Source organism: Lepidochelys kempii, chromosome 6 (genome assembly GCF_965140265.1).
Source record: "Lepidochelys kempii isolate rLepKem1 chromosome 6, rLepKem1.hap2, whole genome shotgun sequence".
Classification (NCBI taxonomy): Eukaryota; Metazoa; Chordata; order Testudines; family Cheloniidae; genus Lepidochelys; species Lepidochelys kempii.
In genome coordinates this window covers 101,768,471-101,790,593 of record NC_133261.1, presented here as the reverse complement: position 1 = coordinate 101,790,593, position 22,123 = coordinate 101,768,471, and the positions used below count along the sequence as shown (strand labels likewise).

The window sequence follows — 22,123 nt, the reverse complement described above, 5'->3', positions numbered from 1 at the left end:
AATGAAGACATCCTTGGCTGCTTATGATTTACAGTTAAGAGGAACAACAGTAGAAACAAAGAAAGTAAACGCTGCACAAGTAAAAAATGCTTTTTCAGTCAACACTCACTAAGGGGTAAAACACACCCTGCTCCCTCCTTTAGCTGTGTTTTCCTGTTACTGGGACCTACCCTTACCTGTTGCTGCCCCAGCCTGATTCAATCGTTATTACAGAGAACAAAATAAGGAGTCTCCCTTTGACCCATTGTTATAATGCTCCATTAACTGGCCAGCAAGGTTCACTCACACATCAGGGAATTGACACCTTCAGGGTAGAGTGGCCCAGAATGCTGACCACACTTTGGCTTTTCTTTTAAAAGGCCTCTAATTCTGGGCTAAGGGCAATTTTCAGTTGTGCCCAGACAGGTAAAAATACAGGCCATTCACTGTACAGGTGAAGAGACCAATAGGGAAATCTACATTGGGTGCAGATCTGGATTGGGGCTGTTGGTGAGATATGCACTGGTGAAGAAACATGTCCATGTGACCTGTGCTTGTAGCATTCTGGGCTGTGACCCAGCCAGTCTGTTCCTAACACCATTCTCAACAAGACCAGGGCCATCACCTCAATATGTCCATCTAGTCATTATAGCTATGGTATGGGCACAGTCTCACCACTATAGCATAGCATACTCTAATTTCACAATCACCACAGCCATATACTTTCTTCTGTCTCCACACATAGGTGTCAGGGGCCTTCTCTGGCCAGAAGTCAAACATAGAACCATAGGGTCAGAAGGGACTGCAAGGGTCATTTAGTCTAACTTTCTGCCAAGATGCATCATGCCTCTTATCAGCTGTCACAACATAGCTTTCCCAGCTGAATGATACTTCCCACACTGGCCATATACAAATAAGCCATGCTGCTGTAATTAAAAGGGGCATAATCAAAATTAGCTTGGCAGGATTCAGCAGGGGAAATGATCAGGAATAAGCCAACCATAATATTGTAGCAGGAAGCAAACAATCAATATTCTCAGAAAAATAAAATCACAATGCAAAAGGTAAAAACCAGAAATCTTACCACTGCTCTTCCCGCCCCCCCTTCCCTCCCAATATGGCTGTTTCCCTCATATAAAAGCGAGAGAAAGAGTGGCTTCTGCTTATACAGAGTCAGATGCTATGTTGGTAATTCTTTGCTTACTCTGGAGTCCTATTTATTCTCCGCTGAGTCATTGAGAGAGGTGGCTGTTTATTCTAGCCACAGTCTCACTATGAGATGATGTAAAACCACTAAAAGTCCTGCAGGCCAAGCAGCTGGGGATCCTTTGCTTATGCTAAGAAATCTTGCCTTCCCAAAGTCCAAGCGCAGAATTCCAGTTTCTTCTTGTCAGGAATTTTTATTCCCTTCCCTCAGAATTCAAGCTGATGGGACAATTCCACATGCATGACATCTTCATGGGTGTTGGGGTGAGTAATTAAAGCCTTTGTTCTTTGATGTTTCACAATGAATGGCTCATTTGGTTACAATGGTCCTTCTTGGTGGGCAGGACCTAATACCTTCTGTAGGAAGCCAGCATTTTACAATTGCTGACCTGTTTGCATCATAAACTTCTGTAATTGTGTAAGTAATCAAACACTCACTATATCCTTATAACATAGGGTACAGATGTTTTAAGTGAGATTACTACATGAAACATCCTATAAGCATTTCATAAAGTCTAAACACATTCTTATGAACTTAAGATCTATTTTAATAAATGCTAAACACACAGGTGAGCCAGACTGGTTTCTGGTTATGTATTGTCAGTGTTCAGTTGAGGTCTAAGGGCCTTGGCATAAGCTAGCACCTGGTCTGCCAGGATCACAATAGGAATTTGTGATCGTGTTTGTCAACCCTGGAAGGTGAAAAGCTTTTAATAAGATATTGTTCCTTAAACAGAGATTCCAGAGGTGGCTCACTTCTTGCCACTGTGGAGGCAATCTTGTACCTTCCTGCCTGTTCAGGTAAAATGTAACAGTAGTATTGTCTGTGAGGACTTGAATCACCTGATTCCTAATGGTGGACATAAGCATCTTGTAGGCCTAATGAAGAGCTCAATGATTCAGCACATTTATATGGAGTGAAACCTTCCGAAATGACCAAAAAGCCTGTTCCTGAAATGTTCAAGATGGCCCCCCTACCTTTGGTGGATGTGTCTGTTATGAGAGTCATAGGCAGTTCTCGTGATAGAAAGGGAACCCCTCTGCATACATTTAGAGAGGGTCTAACAACCAGTTGAGAGACTGAAGCACTCCTGCAGGTATGCTAATCAGCATGTCCAGTGGATGCCTGCTCAGTCAATATAACAAGGCCTTCAGACATCTGAAGTGAATTCTAGCATGACGAGTCATGTACATGTACGAGGTCACACAGTGCAGTAGTTGTGGGTAGAAGTGAACTGTTCTCTGCAGACTGGACAGAGAGAGAGAGGCAGGCAGAGACACTATGGACTGAAATTGTCCTTAGAGAGGTACGCCATGGCAGTTGTGTCTAGGTCCACTCCTATGAAAGTTATTTGTTGTGTTGGTTGTAATGCCAGTTTGTCCATATTTCATTTCAGGTCTCGACAACAGATGTCTGATGATGAGGGTGCTGTTTTTGATGTGGGCCCTTGATCTTCTATGAACTAGCCAATTGTCCAGTGTGACAAAGTTCCTGCTCTATCTTGGTGGGTCTTGCGCTTATTGGTGGATTCGCTCGCCTTGGAGCTTCATGGCAGCCCTCGGCTTGGCCGTTTTTCTGAATTCACAGTCCAGGTCGACTCCTCCTGTGTCTGACCAGGAGTTGGGAGGATTTGGGGGGAATCCGGGCCCGCCCTCTACTCCGGGTTCCAGCCCAGGGCCCTGTGGAATGCAGCTGTTTAGAGTGCCTCCTGGAACAGCTGTGTGACAGCTACAACTCCCTGGGCTACTTCCCCTTGGCCTCCTCCCAACACCTTCTTTATCCTCAGCATAGGACCTTCCTCCTAGTGTCTGATAATGCTTGTACGCCTCAGTCCTCCAACAGTCTGTGTTCTCACTCTCAGCTCCTAGTGCCTCTTGCTCCCAGCTCCTCACACGCACACCACAAACTGAAATGAGTTCCTTTTTAAAACCCAGGTGCCCTGATTAGCCTGCCTTAATTGATTCTAGCAGCTTCTTGATTGGCTGCAGGTGTTCTAATCAGCCTGTCTTAATGGTCTCCAGAAGGTTCCTGATTGTTCTGGAACCTTCCCTGTTATATTAGCCCCAGGCTAAGTAGGTCCCTTTTCCCTGGGAAAGGTATCTGCCTTCTATTACTCTCCTGTAGCCATCTGGCCCGACCCTGTCACATATCCCCCCCGCTCAATACTACGGGGTTGGGCAACTTGGGACGTCAGACAGTGTACTCGTGACAAGCCATCTGCATTGCCATGGTGGCTTCCAGCCCGGTGTTGTATGGTGAATTGGAAAGGTTGTAGGGACAGGAACCATTTGGACACCCTTGCGTTCTTCTCCTTATTCTGCTGCATCCACTGGAGGGGTGCATGCTCGGTCACAAGCGTAAACCGTTATCCCAGAAGGTAATAACGTAGCGTTTCCATGGCCCATTTCACAGCTAGGCACTCTCTTTCAACCACAGCATACTTCTGCTCTCTCGGGAGGAGTTTCCTGCTGAGGTAGAAGATTGGGTGTTCTTCATCTCCGACCATCTGCGATAGGACAGCTCCCAATCTTACTTCAGATGCATCTGTTTGTAAAATGAATTCTTTGTGGAAGTCTGGGGCTATAAGCACGGGGCTACTGCAGAGGGCTGTCCATAGATCCATGAATGCTTTCTCTGCGGCATCTGTCCACTTCACCATGTCTGGACCCCGGGCTTTTATCAGGTCTGTCAGGGGACTCGCTCTGGTAGCGAAGTGGGGAATAAATCGTCCGTAGTACCCCACCACACCCAGGAATGCCTGGACTTGCTTTTTCCGATTCAGCTGGGGCCAATTTTGGATAGCCTCTAGTTTGTTTAGTTGAGGCTTGACCATGCCCCTTCCTACAACGTAGTCAAGGTATTTAGCCTTGGCTAGCCCTATAGCACACTTGGCTGGGTTGGCTGTAAGGCCAGCCTGTCTTAACGTGTCTAGAACAGCTTCCACCTTTCCGAAGTGGGTTTCCCAGTCGGGAGAGTGAATAATCACATCATCCAGGTTTGTCGCTGCATACTGCAACTAGTATGGGGCCGTAGGACCTTGTCCATAAGATGCTGGAAGGTGGCAGGTGCCCCATGCAGTCCAAAAGGAAGAACAGTATATTGAAACAGACCCTCTGGTGTAGAGAATGCCATCTTTTCTTTTGCATCTTTGGCAAGGGGAATCTGCCAGTATCCCTTTGTTAAATCAAGGGTGGTCAAAAATCAGGCATTGCCCAGGCAGTCAACTAACTCATCGATATGGGGTATGCATCGAATTTGGATCTCTCATTCAGCCAGCGAAAGTCATTACAAAACCTAGTGGTGCCATTGGGTTTGGGCACCAACACAATCGGGTTTGACCACTGACTGTGGGACTCTTCGATGACTCCCAGCTCCAACATCCTTTTTACCTCTACCTTGATCTCTTCCCTTTTTGCTGCTGGGACCCGAGGGGGCCTAAAAGTTACCTTTGCCCCAGGGTCTGTGATAATGTGGTGATATGCTTTGTTGGTCCGGCCTGGTTTGGTTGAAAACACGACCTGGTATCGGTTGATCATCTCAGTTACCTCCTTCTTCTAGTTGGATGTCAGATCAGTGGATATCCTGATCTGCTCCTGCATATTATTTCCCTGGATCGGGGTCTCTTGGGCCACTACACACGCCTCTCGTTGGTGCCAAGGCTTTAAGAGGTTAATGTGATAAATTTGTTCTTGTTTCTGGCGTCCTGGCTGCCACACCTTGAAGGTTACTTCCCCCACGGGTTCAACCACCATTGGGCCAAAAGCTTGCTTTCTGCCGTGGGTACCAACACCATCATCCGATCCCCTGGTTGGAACTGTCGGACTTTTGCCTGGCGATTGTAATGGGTTCGCTGGGCCTACTGCGCCTTTTCCAAATGTTACCGTACAATAGGGGTGACACGGGCTATCCGTTCTCACATCTGCAACACATGTTCAATTATATTTCTCCCCTCGTTGGGTTCCTCTTCCCAGATTTCTTTTGCAATATCTAGTATGCCATGGGGGTGGTGTCCGTATAATAATTCAAAGGGGGAGTTGAGGCCTGAGGTACCTCCCGGATTGCAAACATAAGGTAGGGTAGTAGAGTGTCCCAATCCTTCCCGTCTCGACTTACCACTTTCCTTATCATTGCCTTGAGGGTTTGGTTAAACCTTTCTACCAGCCCATCGGTCTGCGGATGAGAGACTGAAGTTCTCAGGGTATGTATATGGAGTAGCGTACAGAGGTCCTTCATTAGCTTCCACATAAATGGGGTACCTTGGTCTGTTAATATCTCCTTTGGTAGCCCCACTTGGGCAAAGATCCCCACCAAGTTTTTAGCTATTGTTTTAGAGGCCGTGTTCCGCAGGGGGACGGCTTCTGGGTAGCGAGTAGCATAATCCAGAACGACAAGTACATATTGGTGGCCCCAGGCTGTCTTCTCCAGGGGTCACACTAGGTCCATGGCTATTCGCTTGAAGGGGACCTCTATGATGGGGAGGTGTACTAAAGGTGCCCTCAAGTGGGGACGGGGACTGTGCAGCTGACACTCCGGGCAGGATGCACAGTACCTCCGCACTTCTTCATGTACTCCGGGCCAGAAGAATTGTTGCAAGACCCGTGCCAGGGTCTTCTCTACCCCCGAATGCCCCCAAAAAGTTGACTATGGGCCAGACTTAATACAGCATTCTGGTGTTTTTGAGGTACTAGGATCTGCTGTACCTTCTGCCCCTGTACTGGTACAACCCAGTATAAGAGATTCTTCTTCATTATGAAGTAGGGTCCTGATCCTTGGGTTTTCCCTTCCACGGGGACCCCATCTATTTCGGTCACTTCCTTCCTAATGTTGTCGTACCTTGGGTCTTCAGCCTGGTCCCGTCCAAAATTTCCTTTCCCGGGGCTAATCTGCCCGAGATCTAGGAGGCCAGTCTCTGTTGCCTCTACTGGTTCAGAGGCGTTAGGGTGTGGGTCAGACTCAGGTGCTTCTCCCTCCTAGGTGGCCTCCTTTTCAGCTGCTCGGGTCCGCCTACCTACGAGAACGACCCTCTGGCTTTGTGCCAGTATTTGGGTTCCCAAGGCCTTAGCTGCCAGTCTTTCCCTTTTCGTCTTTCTACGCTGTCTGGGAGTGGAGAACAAATCTGAGGATATTTCAGAGAAGGTTGGGGGTTGACAGTCTACTGTGGATGCCGCACTACTTTCAGGGCTTCCCCCTTTCTCCAATTCTCCTACCGGGAGTAAGTCTCCAAATCCTGGAAAGTCCCTCCCTATGAGCACTGGGTATGGGAGTTTAGGGATTACACCTGCTGCTACCTCAATAGTGTTCCCCTGAATCTCGATTTTTACTGGGATGGTGGGGTAATAACCAACTGTCCCATGAACGCATGTTATCCCCGTATGCTTAGCCCACAGCAGCTGACTACGCTTCACGAGCTTCTCCGAGACAAGCGTGATAGCACTCCCCGAATCAACCAGTGCTGTGGTCTCTACCTCGTTTAGCTTCACTGGTCTAGTGTACATATGTGGGGTTAGTGAGACCCCCACAAGGTGGATTAGGGAGCATGGGTCTGCCTAGTTCCCCAGGTTACACTGCATAGGCTCCTCAGCATTGGGACACTGTGCAGCTATGTGTCCCCACTTCCCGCAGGCGTAACATCTGTATGGAGCCCTAGGCGTTCTCCGGTCTCTTGGTTTGGGTAGTCTCACATCATGATCCTCTTCCCCCTCAGTGCTCCGACTCTTTGTGGCTTCTGGTGGGCCTTCAGCCCCTCTCTTTTTCCACCTGGGTTCTCCTGGTGGCCCAGTCACCTGAGCTTTAGGGCTTCGTTCTGCTAGTTTAACCCAGGGTGCTTCTTCCTTAACTGGTCAGGTCAGCTCCCTCGCCATCCTTTGCCTTTCTACCAGCGCAACAACCTCGTCGTAGGTGGAGGGTTCGTTTGGGCTTATCCAGGTGCGAAGGGCTGGCGGTAGTCCTCTCATGTACCGGTCGATGACCAGAACCTCTAGTATCTCCTCCGGACTCCGGGACTCAGTTCGTAACCACTTTCGTGTGAGATGGATGAGGTCATATAATTGGGACCGCGAGGTTTTGTTTTCCTGGTACCTCCACTCATGATATTGCTGGGCCTGCACTGCGGTCGTTACCCCAGATCTGGCTAGGATCTCTGCTTTCAGCTGGAGGTAGTTCGCTGCAGCCTCTTCAGGCAAATCATAGTAGGCCTTCTGGGCCTCCCCACACAGGAATGGAACGAGGATGCCAGACCACTGTTCTAGCAGCCAAACCTCCTGCAGGGCTGTCCTCTCAAAGGCCAGGAGGTATGCCTCTACATTATTCTCCCGCGTCATTTTCTGCAGCCAATTGCTGGCCCGCATGATCTGCATCCCATGATGGCCGCGGTTCAGCTCTGTAAGGGCCTTTACCTGGTTTACCAGTTCCTGCAACATAGCCTGGTCTCGAGCAGCCTGGTCCATCAGCAGGCGATTAGTCTCTTGCTGCAGCTGCACTGCCTCCTGTTGGGTGGCTGACTGGACACAAGTAGCCTCCTGCTGGGCAGCCGTGGCTTGTATCAGTACCCGCACTACCTCCTCGGTTGTGGTGAAAAAAAATAAAAATAGATCCTCCCCCCACCCCCTTCTTCCAAACACCCTCCTTCTTCCGCCGCACTGTGGACACCAGATCCCACTTCCGACACCAGTTGTGACAAAGTTCCTGCTCTATCTTGGTGGGTCTTGCGCTTATTGGCGGATTCGCTCGCCTTGGAGCTTCATGGCAGCCCTCGGCTTGGCCGTTTTTCTGAATTCACAGTCCAGGTCGACTCCTCCTGTGTCTGACCAGGAGTTGGGAGGATTTGGGGGGAATCCGGGCCCGCCCTCTATTCCGGGTTCCAGCCCAGGGCCCTGTGGAATGCAGCTGTTTAGAGTGCCTCCTGGAACAGCTGTGCGACAGCTACAACTCCCTGGGCTACTTCCCCATGGCCTCCTCCCAACACGTTCTTTATCCTCAGCATAGGACCTTCCTCCTGGTGTCTGATAATGCTTGTACACCTCAGTCCTCCAACAGTCCGCGTTCTCACTCTCAGCTCCTGGTGCCTCTTGCTCCCAGCTCCTCACATGCACACCACAAACTGAAATGAGCTCCTTTTGAAAACCCAGGTGCCCTGATTAGCCTGCCTTAATTGATTCTAGCAGCTTCTTGATTGGCTGCAGGTGTTCTAATTAGCCTGTCTTAATGGTCTCCAGAAGGTTCCTGATTGTTCTGGAACCAACCCTGTTACCTTACCCAGGGAAAAGGGACCTACTTAGCCTGGGGCTAATATATCTGCCTTCTATTACTCTCCTGTAGCCATCTGGCCTGACCCTGTCACACCAGGTAAGTACATAGGAGGTGCAAATGGGCTGGTACCACTGTCATGCACTTGGTGAACACTCTTGGAGCTGACGATAACCTGTAGGGAAGCACCGTAGACTGATATTGGTTGTTGCCTGCTATGACCTGATGTATTCCCACATGAAAGTACATGTCCTGCAAGGCAAGAACAACATACCAATTTCTAGGGAAAGGATAATGGAAGCAGGGGTGATCATATTGAGCTTGATTTTCTTGATGAATTGGTTCAGCTTTCTTAGATCTCGAATGGGATGCAGGTGATGTGTCTTTTTGGGAATCGGGAAAAACTGGGAATAAAAACCTTTCCCTCTGTGTTGGTAAGGAAATCTTCCTCTATCACTCCCAATTCCAAAAGAGATCATGCTTCCGAAGCAATATGGTCTTGTGAGATGGGTCCCTGAAAAGGGACAGGGAAGGTGGGTTGGCAAAGGGGAAGGAGACAAATTGGATGACATATCCCTCCTTTACTGTGCTGAGCACCCATTTGTTCAATGTAATCTTTTTCCAACCATTGCAAAAGAGAGATAGTGCTTTCCAAAAGGAGGGAGATGAGATATGGTTGGCATGCTGTCCTTGATCAAATAGTCAGAATGACTGCTTGGAAGCTGAAGAAGTCTGACAAGAATGGATTGCTATGGATGATACTGTCTGGTGACATCTAGGAGGTCCAGGCCTTCTACTGAAGGTGTCCTGGAAGCTCTGCTGATAAGAGGTTCTGTAGTACAACAGATTTAAATGGTTTCCTCTTTTTACTGGGATGGAGAACCTCCAGTGAATGAAGAGTCACACAGGAGTCTTTTAGAGTGGGAATGGCATCATCCATTTTCTGGGGAAATAGTTTGAACCCATTGAAGGATAAATCTTCCTTTGTAAAAATACACCTCTCTTAGGATGCCAGAGGCCTGCAGCCAAGAGGAATGTCTCATCGAGATGGCTGTAGCCATGGAGCATGAGGCAGTGTCAGCAGCATCAATGGCCACCTGAAGCAATGTTCAGGCAGTGAGGTGCCTTTCAGAGATTATGGCTGAGAATCTGTGGGACCATGCAAGTACCCATAGCAGTGCCACTGACTTGAAGGTATACATTGTCCCCAAATGTGAAATTGTGACTTTGTCCTCACCCATAACTATTTCACATTTGTATACCTTACATCATGTGCCAGCAATGCCCCTCTGCCATGTACATTGGCCAAACTGGACAGACTCTATGTAAAAGAATAAATGGACGCAAATCAGACGTCAAGAATTATAACATTCAAAAACCAGTCGAAGAACATTTCAATCTCTCTGGTCACTCAATTACAGACCTAAAAGTCGCAATTCTTCAGCAAAAAAACTTCAGAAACAAACTCCAACGAGAGACTGCTGAATTGGAATTAATTTGCAAACTGGACACCATTAATTTAGGTTTGAATAAAGACTGGGAGTGGATGTGTCATTACACAAAGTAAAACTATTTCCCCATGTTTATTCCCCCCTCCCCCCTCACTGTTCCTCACATGTTCTTGTCAACTGCTGGAAATGGCCCACCTTGATTATCACTACAAAAAGTTTTTACTACCCCCCCGCCCCATCTCCTGCTGGTAATAGCTCACCTTACCTGATCACTCTCGTTACAGTGTGTATGGTAACACCCATTGTTTCATGTTCTCTGTATATATATAATCTGCCCACTGTATTTTCCACTGCATGCATCCATTGAAGTGAGCTGTAGCTCAAGAAAGCTTATGCTCTAATAAATTTGTTAGTCTCTAAGGTGCCACAAGTACTCCTTTTCTTTTTGCGGATACAGACTAACATGGCTGCTACTCTGAAACCTGCCATAATTCTCAGTGTATTCTAAACTTTCAAACTATCCCTGCCCTGCAGCATCATGCATATCTCAGTTTACTGCTTTATCTGTTCTATGGGTAGAGTCACAGCCTCGTGGAGTTTGAGATTTTGAAAGTGTTTCATACTATTATGGGGTTCATAACCCTCTCTTCCCTGCAATTTATATCCCTTTTTCAAAGGGACATTCAATTTTTTACAGATTTACTCCTGACTAAATTAAATCTTGAGCTATACATGAAAGACTGAAGAAAACATTGAAAAGAGGCTGATACAAGCATATATCTTATGGATAAGGCTATGATTTAGTCATGAGTATTTTAGTAAAAAAGTCATGGACAGGTCAGGGGCAATAAACAAAAGTTCACAACCCCTGACCTGTCTATGACTGTACTATAAATACCCCTGACTAAAACTTACCTGGGGGGCTGCTACTCTGCAGGGGAGGCACTGCTCAGGGGGGTCCAGTGGGCTCAGGGCCAGAGGCAACAGCTTCCAGGGGCCGCTGAGCAGCGGCTACTCTGGCTACCCCTGGGGCCATCCCCCTGCTGCTGCTCCGGTTGCCCCTGGGACCATTGCCGCCAAGCTGCGGCTGCTCCCGTCTTGAGGACTGCTGCTCAGGCGGTCCCTGGGGCCAGCTGCTCAGGGCCGCCCGAACAGTGGCCAGTGTGGCTGACCTCGGGGCTGCCCGAGCAGCTGGCTTCAGAGCTGCTCCAGCAGCGGCAGGTGTGGCTGTCCCTGGGGCTGCCTGAATAGCTGTCCCTGGGGCCTGCTACTTGGGTGGCCCTGGGTTGAGCCACACTGGCTGCTGCAGAAGTCACAGAGGTCATGGAAAGTCACAGAATCAGTGACTTCGTGACCTCCATGACAGACATGTAGCCCTACTTATGGATTTATTTTTTCTTTTGAATTTTAGTTCTCACCCTTTTTTCCTTATTTCACATTCTCTCTGAACTTTTTTTGTGCGTCATTTTTCACAGTCACCATGTAATTGTTCCCCTCCTCCATATCTCTGCTTTCCTTCTTCCAAAGTCTTTGATTTCCCATAACCCCTAGACTCTCTTAAGGAAGCTTTGGGAAATCATCATAACAGAGTATCTGCCTGGGAACAAAGTCTACTTGCCCAATCCTTACTATGGGAAAGGGAATCACAAGACTATTTAACTCACCTGTCCAAACAAACAAAAAAAACACCAAATCTGCCAAGACAAAACAGAAACTCCTGTGAAGTTTACAGAGACACTGAACAACATGCTAGAAGTGAATACAAGACTGACTTTATATCCTGCTCCCACAGGCTTATACCTCCCTGCTGTATTCCCCCTCATGCTCTATCTTCTCACAAGTAACACCACAAAAAATTCCTAATCCCTTGCTTTCAAGCCACAAAGCAACCTGTTGGAGGGCTGTCCTAAATGAAATGCCAACACAGTAATGTTAGAGTCAAGCTTTGGAATGCAGAGCACGTGAGCAGGTTTGAAATTGGACAAAACAATCTGGCCTCAGTGTAGCAGTCACATTTTTTTTTTCCCTTTCTTTCTTCAAGAGGTACGTCTTACCTTTGCTTCCATATTGCTCTGGGGGCAGATCATAAGGCACAGGAAAAGAGGTCACTGGCTCATTACTTCCTGAAAACATTTTCTTCTTCACATGGAAGTAACCTGTATCCAATCCCTGTGAAAAATACACAGAAGGAAATGATTGACTTATTAGTTTTATGAAAGTAAAACGTTCACCTTATCACAGCGTGGATTTTCCTCACCATCAAAGAGAGTAGCTAAAACACAAAGTTTTCCTTCTCTTTCTGGGGTATAAACAGTGTACCAAAGCCTGCTCCTATCATGAGAGCCCAGTCTCCCTTCCCTGCTCCAGTCCTTTCTTCCTCTTGATATTCCACATGCAGGGCCAAGATGGTGGTTAAGTCCTATCTGCACCCACCCTCCTTGTCATGTAAGCTTTTACTAATCTAATTCTATATTCAAGCAGGGAAAACAAGGCTTTGGGAGTGGTCTTTATCTGGGAAACCCCATACAAACTTCCTGAGAATCTTGTAGGACCCAAATATCCAGTCACAGCCTGAAGAGATGGTTTTGCATGTAAACCGAGTCATGGTCACATGACATGGAAGTTTTAGGATTAAAAATTTAACGTGGAGAAAATACTTCTCCCTTCGTTCCTCTGCTTAATTTTATCACAAACTTATTATCTAGATGACAGAAGTGTATGTTATTCAGTATGCAGTTAAAATCCAAATAAAAACACTACATCTGTAATGAGGATACAAACATCTCTTCAAAGACAAATCTCCCAGGGACTTTTGGATAACGTAGCACTGTTATGCTGTGAAGTTTACTGCAGCTTTGAAAACTCTGGTATGAAAAAAAGAAACCTCTGAAGTGTATTACAAAGTTTGGCAACAGGCATCACTATACAGAATGGAACCTTAGAGGTTAGCAATTTGAAACCCCCCCGATATCCGTGTATGCAGTACAAGGAAGACAAGGTGGTCTTGAAGTGTTTCAGACAGATTTGGCAGATGCTATTAGGTTAGCTATCAGGTCAATAGGATTCCATTATCAGACTTTTGTAACGAATTACTCAAAACCAACCCTTTTAGAAATTGAGACTCCTTTGGGTTGCGTGTGAAAATAGCATCAGTCTATTTTTTTAAATGAAACAAATCTAAAATAAATAAATAAATAAATATTTGAAAAAAAACAGAATATTCTCTTCCAAAAGTATTCTTAAGACTGGGAATAAACTTCCATCCTTTTAATATACACAGCCCTCTACAAACACCATCTTAGCTGTGCTGTTTCTTAGTCTTTGACATCTGGCATTATCTGAATTTTGCTAGATTCCTGGATTATTGTTTCTGTAACAATACAAGCACAGTGTCAAATAGCCCTTCAGCTAAACCTTTGTTTATGGCATAATTAACTGAAATTGTTGGTTGAAATGACAGTAGCATTTATGTACAGTAATCCTCAACTACTTCATGTTGTTTCTACTAAATTTTTACTTGATCAAAATATTGCTGTTTTGAAAAGCAAATGGTATGTTGAATAGCTAGTGAGGTGACACCCATGCATTGTATTGTAACAAGGAAGACTGATGTAGAAAAGTGGTCTTTGATGTTTTTTCTTGATATTCTGGAAACTCTGAAAGTATTCACGACACTTCATTTCAGTTAGTAGTAGAGGGAAGGAAAGAAAGTTACACTAGGGTGGCTCCTGCTGGCCAGTCCATGAAATAATGTAGAACTTAATTCGGAGGAAGAGATCCATTTTCTCCCATGACTGGAAGTAATGAGCATCCATGAGCTATTGAGATGGACGGCAAGAAGATAGGAGATGGTGCCTAAGTGATAATGGACACTTATCTAATAAAGGAGGAGAGAACAAGGCCCTTGGGGCAGATGGGCAGCTTTGATTTAAAAGGAAAACTTTGATTTCAAACCAAAAGGTGTCAGTCTTGGAAAGCCAACTTGGAAAGTTTGTCCAATAGATATGCTTACATGAACCAATGTCTATGTCAAATGTACCCCAGAGGGCTAGGGCATTTCCCGCAAGCAATGTATATTGTTGTAACCGGGCAAGGGCCACTAAAGTTAAGGAAGTGAGTAAGTAAGCTGAGATGTGCAAGTTGGAATGTAGGAATGCTGACTGGAAGAAGTTTCAGTTACCAAGTTATATAAATGACTAGGAGAACATAAGGGAGAGAAGACCATCTATAGACTCATCAAGGTAAGAGAGAAAATGATGAGGGATGTGAATGAGTTTGCTAACATTAGAAATGAACATGGTGCAATCAATCAACACAGTTTGGAGTGACTATTTAGAAGAGCGATGAATGAGGAGAATCCAAGGGAGGAATTAAAAATGTAAGCTGAACCAGGGCATGATATATTGCATACAGGAAGAAGGCACTTAGGAAAAATAAAAATGGAGAAAGTACCTGGGCCAGATGAAGTACCAGTGGTTATGGTGAAGTAATTGGGAAGGAAAGGCATCAAGTATCTTACAAATCTGTACAATGGTATTCTCAAGAAAGGAAAAAATGCCAGTCTTGTGGAGCCTATTTTTAAACACAAAGGAGATACTACACTGTGTGCTAATTATTGTCCAATTAAGCAGACATCACATGCTATGAAAGTACAGAAAAAGATTACTGAAAAGTGTCTGCATAGCATGGTTGAAACTTGGAAGGGTTACTACAGCTTCATGCCAGGAAGGAGTATAATTGATGTCAGATTTGCTCTACAAATTCTCATGGAGAAGTTCAGAGAACATGGACAGCAACTGGGTACAGTCTTTGTGGACCTGAAGGTGTACAATAGTGTACCCTGAGAACTAGTTTGGTGGAGCTTTAGACAGATAAGTGTGCCAAAATGTCCAGTGAACGTTGGCCTGCATCAGGAATCAACATTGAGCCCCTTTTTGTTTGCTGTTAAGGATATAAGTGAGAGTACAGAATGAGAGCTGCTTTGAAACATGCTGTTTGCTGATGACTTAGTGATGTGTGGAAGACTGAGACACCCTATGAACTAAGCCAACTATGAGCAGTGGCAACCTGGTTTTGAGTGTGCTGCATTAAGAGTGAATGTTGGTAAGACAGAAGTCATGATTAGTGAGGGAGGGGGTTTCACCATAAAGGCTATCACAGGCAAAGAGCTTAGAAGAGTGCAAGAATTAAAATACCTAGGTTCAATGGTTGCTGACAGTGGCGCCATCTTGAGTGATGCCCAGCATCATACTAACGCTGTTTGGTGCAAATGGTGGGACCCCAGTTCTCAGTGACAAAAAATGCCAATAAAATTAAAATGTAGAGTGCATAAAACTGTAATTTGACCCTATCTAACGTATGGAACAGAGACTTTGCCAGCCACAAGAAAGGAAATCAGGGTGCTCTCCATCACGGAAATGAAGATATTGAGATGGCCAAATCATTGCACATTCCATGATAGGAAATGAAATCAGATTGGAAGAGGACTAGTATGGATTGCTCCAACTGAAGACAAGTTGAGGGAGGCTCGGCTACATTGGTATGGGCATATTCAGGGAAGACCAGAGAGTTATACTGGTAGGATGATTCTTGCAATGATTGTGGATGGAAGATGATTAAGGGGGAGACTAGCCTCAGTACATTGACTAAATATCAGCATTCCTTAGAGATCAATCTGCATGACAGCCTGGTGTATGATCATGAGTTTTGGAAAAAGGCTACAAAAGTCAATGACCCTGAACAGGGAAGTGGCAAGAAAGAAGAGGAGAAAAGAACAGGGGCCATGCTGGAGGATAATGGATATTAAAATACATTTTAAGGGCCAACTCCAGGTATCTGTAAATTCACTGGGAGTTTTACCAATAAATTCAGTGAGATCAAAGCTTTGGTCCCAAGTTTATACTACCCTAAATGCACAGGATGAAATAACAAACTTCAAATTTAGAACAGAACAATTTATGGACACATAGGAATATAGGAAAACTGGGGTATATGAGTGGGTGTGAAGTTGGATTACAGAGTAAAAAAATGTCAACTACCTATTGTATTAATTAGGCATCATGACAATAGGTCTTGACAGTTTTGACCTCCAGGGATCTTATAGCTACTAGGGTTTAAGAAAAATTAATTTATAAAAACAAATAACTAAGAGATTCATATTCGGTCTGGATTGAAAAGGTAACTCATGCAATTTTCTTAGGATGTTCTAGCTCATAAAAAGTGGAAAGCATACAAATCTGACTTGATCTACTGATGGGTCCCCCCCACAAATAGATCTCTCTCTCAGTCCTACTGTCAATTCTGGAGCTGAGCTTTTTAGGTTTTTCAGCTTCCTCTTCCAGCATCATGATAGTGAACTCAGCAGACCAGTAATCTGACCAGGTATAGCAAATACTGTGTTCTTATATCCTCATATATGCAACCCCTGAATACAATGACAACTACATGGTTTAAAATTTGGAAAAGTAATTGTCATTGTGGTTATATGCCCAGCAATCTGAATAAATCTGATTCAAGTCTTGGCTGAACACTTTTCTTGATATCACCTCTCTTCAATCCCAGAGCCCAGAGCAATGGGATGCTTTCCAGAGAAACAAGAGAATACAAGAATGTGTACTGTAGAAATACAGCATTTATTGACAGTCTTTTTTGTCGTCCATATTTCATCCTTTTATTTCCAACTTTTTTTCACACCTTTTCTGTTGTCTCCCTGTCTCTCTCCTTTTGTATTTAATAAATTAACTTTCTTTTAAAGATAAGATAGAGAAGCATTTCCCTTCGGTTTTATGCTCTCTTCTTCTTTCATCTTGTCTGTGTTGTCTTTCCCTGCTCCTTCTCTTTTACCTTACACTCACTGCTAGCTCAGTTCATTTTTTCCTTGATTTTTCTAGGAAAGGAAGGGAAGTCACACTCCTGGATTTTTCCTTTCCTTTTATAGTCTCTCCTTCCTCCCCCCCGCCACCTCCTTCCTGTCAGTATGGCCCAATTACATGATTTCAGAATTACTTTGCTGAAAGAGCACTCAACCAATAGGCATTTTAAGCCTTGACAATATTAACTGGCAGTCTCTAACGACAGACATTTTAAACTTTTTTTCACAAAGCATGCTGGAATAAGATACAGAGGGTACATGTTGTAACCTAGACTAACAGACATCCAGATCTCTTTCTCCTGCTCCGAGAAGTAACATTCATAGGTCTCTAACTTCACACAAAACACACAGCAGACAAGTTTAACTAGCAGCATGTAACTAGGGATATGTTTACACAGCAAAAAAAAAAAAACCTGCAGCTGGCCTGTTCCAGCCAACTGAGGCTCGTGGGGCTGTTTCATTGCTGTGTAGACTTCTGGGCTCAGGCTGGAGCCTGAGCTTTGGGACCCGCCCACCACACAGAGTCCAGCCTGAGCATGGAAGTCTAACACAGCAATGAAACAGCTTCACAGCCTGAGCCGGCTGGTACAGGCCAGTCGTGGGTGTCTCGTTGCTGTATAGACATATACTAGGTCAGCTCTAAATAATCTTGGGTGCTTAGAGGACCAAGTGCTGCTCCCAGCACAGAATGGAAAAACCTAGAGTGGAAAGGTCCTTCTTCCCTTCTTCTAAGTCTTTTCTCTTATTCCCTCCCCAGTCAACCCCTACCAATCCTGATCTTGCTATGCAATTTCCTGACACTGCTGCTCACAGTACTTCTCAGAAATTTGCAATCTGCCCATGTAATAGTTTCACATGGGTGCTCTCTACCCCAACTATCTGTAGAGCTTAATAGGCTATAATGATTTTTGGTAGCACTAGCCTGGTTTTAACATCCTATTACTGTAGAACAGGAACACCACCAGAAAGGGGGAATGGAAGGGAAACCAGTTTCACAAGAAACAATATTTTCAAAAGCCTCATTTCTATTAGAGAATTATGGAGTACAAAAAGGATGAAGTGGTTTGCATACCCAGTGCATTCTCCAATTCCTACATATTAAGAGAGGGTCACTGCACTCCCCCCTTGGTATGCCAACTTAGCTCTGCCCATTCCCACCAATTCTATTCTCGAACTTTTCTGTCCCTGCTTCATGCAACATGGTAACAGTATTATTGATATTAGCTGAAGATAAGGCATTTACATGACGTATTTCATCCCTCTTGATCTGAGAATTCTGCTGGTCAGGATCCTCTCACTTCCTTCTCTTCCTCCATGTTAGATACAAATTTGAAAGTACATCGGTTCTCTTTGCTTGAAGTCCTTTGACTGCCAAATCTTTTCCGATTTAAACTGTTTTCCAGAAGGTATGCAGTTATTCCACTTACAGCGTTTGGCCTGGCCCAGTGCACTATTGCACACGAGCAAAAATATGCTGAATGGTTGTTCTATGCAATATAGAAGCAGCTGTCATCATTTACAAAGTTAGTGCTTGGAGAAAAGTCAGCTGGTGTCGACAGTAGATCACAGGCTTCTCTTGTTTAAAAATTAACTTTTTGTCAATGCTTACATCCCTTTTCTGGACGTTCACATCATGACACTTCTTTTCCATCATCCTCACACACACTGCCTATTTTCTTACTCTGAGGCAACTTGCCTTTTCTGTTGCTGGGCACCACTTTTCAAAGGCTGAAACAGGGAGGGGCAAGCCCATTTATCTTTGGCGAGCTCTAGTAAGCCTTTGTGGATAGACAGGCAAAATGTTCTCCCTCAAAACATAATAGTATGGAGCGTTTCTGGAAACAAGATTATAGGAATCTCTCTCCTTACATGCCTGAAAGGCCTTGGAGTTATCAAAATGAAAAGAAAGCAAAACAAGCAATGCAGAAACAGTACTTCACGCTCTAACAGCGAGTCTATAAAATAAACTGAGTTCAATTCCCAGGATGTTTGTGACCTGAAGAGCCCCTCAAAGCCTACTGGCAAAGGGTCCACCATCATGTAACAGTAACTATCAAGCCTGACAAATTCACTAGACCTAACACATTGCTGTCATGGTATTTATGTATAAAGAATGCCATGCAAGGCATCACATGAAAACTTGTATCATAAGTTGGTCATCAGAGTTACTGTGTGATATATGTAAGGGTAACAATTAAAAACTCGTAGGTACATACTAAGAATATGCCCACACCATGTAACCAGGCAGGGTTGGTAAGCATGTTTGTCCCAGGCAAAGGAATATGATCTGCTTAGGTCCTGAATGTAAACGGAGCAGGGAAAGTCAAAGCCAAGAAGAATTACATTTGCGACTGAAGTCAGCAGGAAAAGCAAGTTAACAAGAAGATAAGAAAAAGGACATGGTGCCAGCACTCTTGCTGTTTGTTCCCCAGAATACTTTTCAAAGGTTTATTGGACGTAAGAAGAAGAGGAAATAAAAAACAAACACATACACCACCACTGTGGGAACAGAGAGGACAGTGCTTTTTATATCCATGAATAGTGGATTCCCAGCCTTGTGGGCTGGTAATGCTGAGAGGTAGCTTTAGGTGAGAAACTGCCTTATACAAGGATTGCAGCCTGTTAAGATTTAGTCACTAGAAAGCGTGTTATATCCGTTTTATTTGTAACCATTTTTGGTTTCTATTATCTTTGCTTAGTATCACTTAAATCTCTGTTCTTTTTTAACAATAAACTTACTCTTGGTTTTACTATAAATAAATCTCAGTGCAATATATTACAGTGTGAATCCTCAGATGATCTAACCCGGGGTGGCTAACCTGTGGCTCTGGAGCCACGTGCGGCTCTTCAGAAGTTAATATGCGGCTCCTTGCATAGGTGCTGACTCTGGGGCTGGAGCTACAGGTGCCAACTTTCCACTGCTCAACCCCAGGCCCTGCCGCCACTCCACCCCTTACCCCAAGGCCCCCGCCCCTTCTTGCCCCCTCCCCTGAGCCTGCTGCATCCTTGTTCCTCCCCACTCCATTCCAGAGCCTCCTGTACACTGCGAAACAGCTGATCACAGCGGGCAGGAGGCATTAGGAGGGAAGAGGAGGTGCTGATCGGCAGGGTTGCCGGCGGGCAGGAGGTGCTGGGGGTGGTGGGGCTGCTGAGGGCTGCTAATGTATTACTGTGGCTCTTTGGCAATGTACATTGGTAAATTCAGGCTCAGGCTCAGGCTGGCCACCCCTGATCTAACCGGCTGATGTGTATACTGTCTCTTTGGAGACAGCAAACTTGGTAATTTCTGTGAGTGTCCAGTGACAGGGGCTGGGTACTGCAGGGGAACGCTCTTCAAGGAGGTTTAGGTATTGGAGTGCACCTGAGATTAATCTGCAAGACAAAGTAAAAGGATGGCAGAGCTTCTGAAGAGATTGTCTGGAGGGCTATCAGACTGGAGTGTCAGGGAGTTGATGCATAGTTTAGCTCTAACTCTCAGGCTCTCTTCTCGGGCTGAGGCAGCAGGTAACAACGTGAGTCATAGTCTTGAATGCTCTGAGAGAGCATCACAATGGCATCAAAATCTTCTATAGCAAATACTTAGAGGATCTTGGTAGATCCTCCTAGAAGAACAGGTTAATGGTTCATGAAACTCAGTTGCAATTATGAAGTTGATCTTGCCTTTTAATAGTGAATACAGCAGTTACCATTAAACTGTAAATATTTACCAAGTGTTGCCACACTGCAATATCAGATACTGCAATGATTTCATATACTCAGAAGAAGATATTACTGTGGAATCTCAAATACCACAATGCAATATTTGTTGGTAAATGCTGACGGTTTAATGATAACCAATGTAGCCCCTATACAGTTGTAATCCCACAGTATAGAGCAAAGAGAAATCCAAGAGATAAAAATAACACAAGGTCTGATTGAAGAAGTGCTCAGATCCCACTTGGTCTTGGGTGTAGAGTAAACATACATTGTTCTGGAGGTTAAATTAGAATTTTCATGAGGGGACTCTGGTATCAATCTTAAACTAAACTCAAACTTCCTTCTCTCAGCTTATGAGGTAGGGTTGACAAAGCAGACAAGAATTCGCAAAGTAAAGACATCTAGAGCCAAATTTTTCAAGTGGCTGCAACCCAGCCTTTACGATTTTTTCCAGGACTTGTGCGTGAACAATTTTCTGTGTAAAATCCACCTTTTAGCTGACTTTAAAAAAAAAAAAAAAAGTACAGCTGTAGTTAGAGAAGCCAAGTTTGAATACTTGTTCCTCAGAATAAGGAGGTGTTGAAATGCTCATGAGTGCTGGGCATTTGTATTTAATGGCTTCACTCAGTTGCATCAAGTCCTCTAAGTAGACAGAGCAACACAAGCGTAACAAAAACTGTATGTTGAGCTTATTGTCTTTGCTCCCTAAATCAGAGACTTTTAAAAACACTTATACCAAACAGATAACTTTTTCCACTGGGACAGAGAGAGAGAGAGTGCTGCAGTGAGCCAGTACCATAGCTAGTACAATTGCTATCAATACACACACTCTCAGGAGGACCATGAGGTCTCTCTCTCTCGGTCCAACAATGCACAAAAAGTAGGACACACTAATATCAAGCGCTTACCCATGGTTCATACTGGTCCCACCACAAGAGTTATATTTCATGCTAGCATATCTGAGGGATGCGTGTGTGAAAATTTTTTACACACGCTCCAAGATTTTTGGAATTTCTCATCTGACACTGAAAAAACCATCAATGAAGGGCAGTATCTAAACCCTGTCTCCTTATTTACAACTCAATACAAACATCCCAAAGCTACTCTCTTTCTCTAGGTACCGGCCCTTATGTCTGTAGTACCTGAGCACACCACAGTCAGGGCATGTCTACACTCAAAACGCTGAAGCGGCACAAGTAGCAGGCTGTGAACCGTTGGTAGGACATGCAGCATTTGCTGGTGGTCTGTGCAGAGCTGGGTGGGCACGTCACTTGCCCTATCTTTTTACTTTCAGCTGCTTCTACAGAGTCTCTATTTATCTATTTTAGTTTCTTCTATAGCAGTGGTTTTCAACCTGGGGTCCTTGGGCTGTGTCTAAGGGGTCCGCGAAAGGTTGCTATTAACATAGAACAGTGGTTTTCAACCTGTGGTCTGCAGACCGCTGGAGATCCGCAGACTATGTCTAAGTTTTCCAAAGGGGTCCACACCTCCATTTCAAATTTTTTAGGGTCCACAAATGAAAAAAAAAGATTGAAAACTACAATTCTATTGCATTCATCACTGAAATTTTAAGTGTCAATCTTTGTTCTATAGATGAACCTGAATGCCTGTAAAAAGCACCTAGAAAAAAGGAGGGAGAACCAGCATAGCTGTCCCTAAGGGTACCTAATTAAG

At 44.8% G+C, this 22,123-nt stretch overlaps 1 protein-coding gene across 1 annotated transcript in view; it reads right to left on the bottom strand.

The window, feature by feature from the left end:
• TDP1 (tyrosyl-DNA phosphodiesterase 1) overlaps nt 1-22,123 on the bottom strand; it is a 114,355-nt gene that overhangs the window by 5,436 nt on the left and 86,796 nt on the right. Inside the window, exon 15 of the mRNA XM_073349395.1 lies at nt 11,937-12,051. Within this exon, the coding sequence (XP_073205496.1) occupies nt 11,937-12,051 (115 nt within the window). The remainder of the gene's footprint in view (nt 1-11,936; nt 12,052-22,123) is intronic.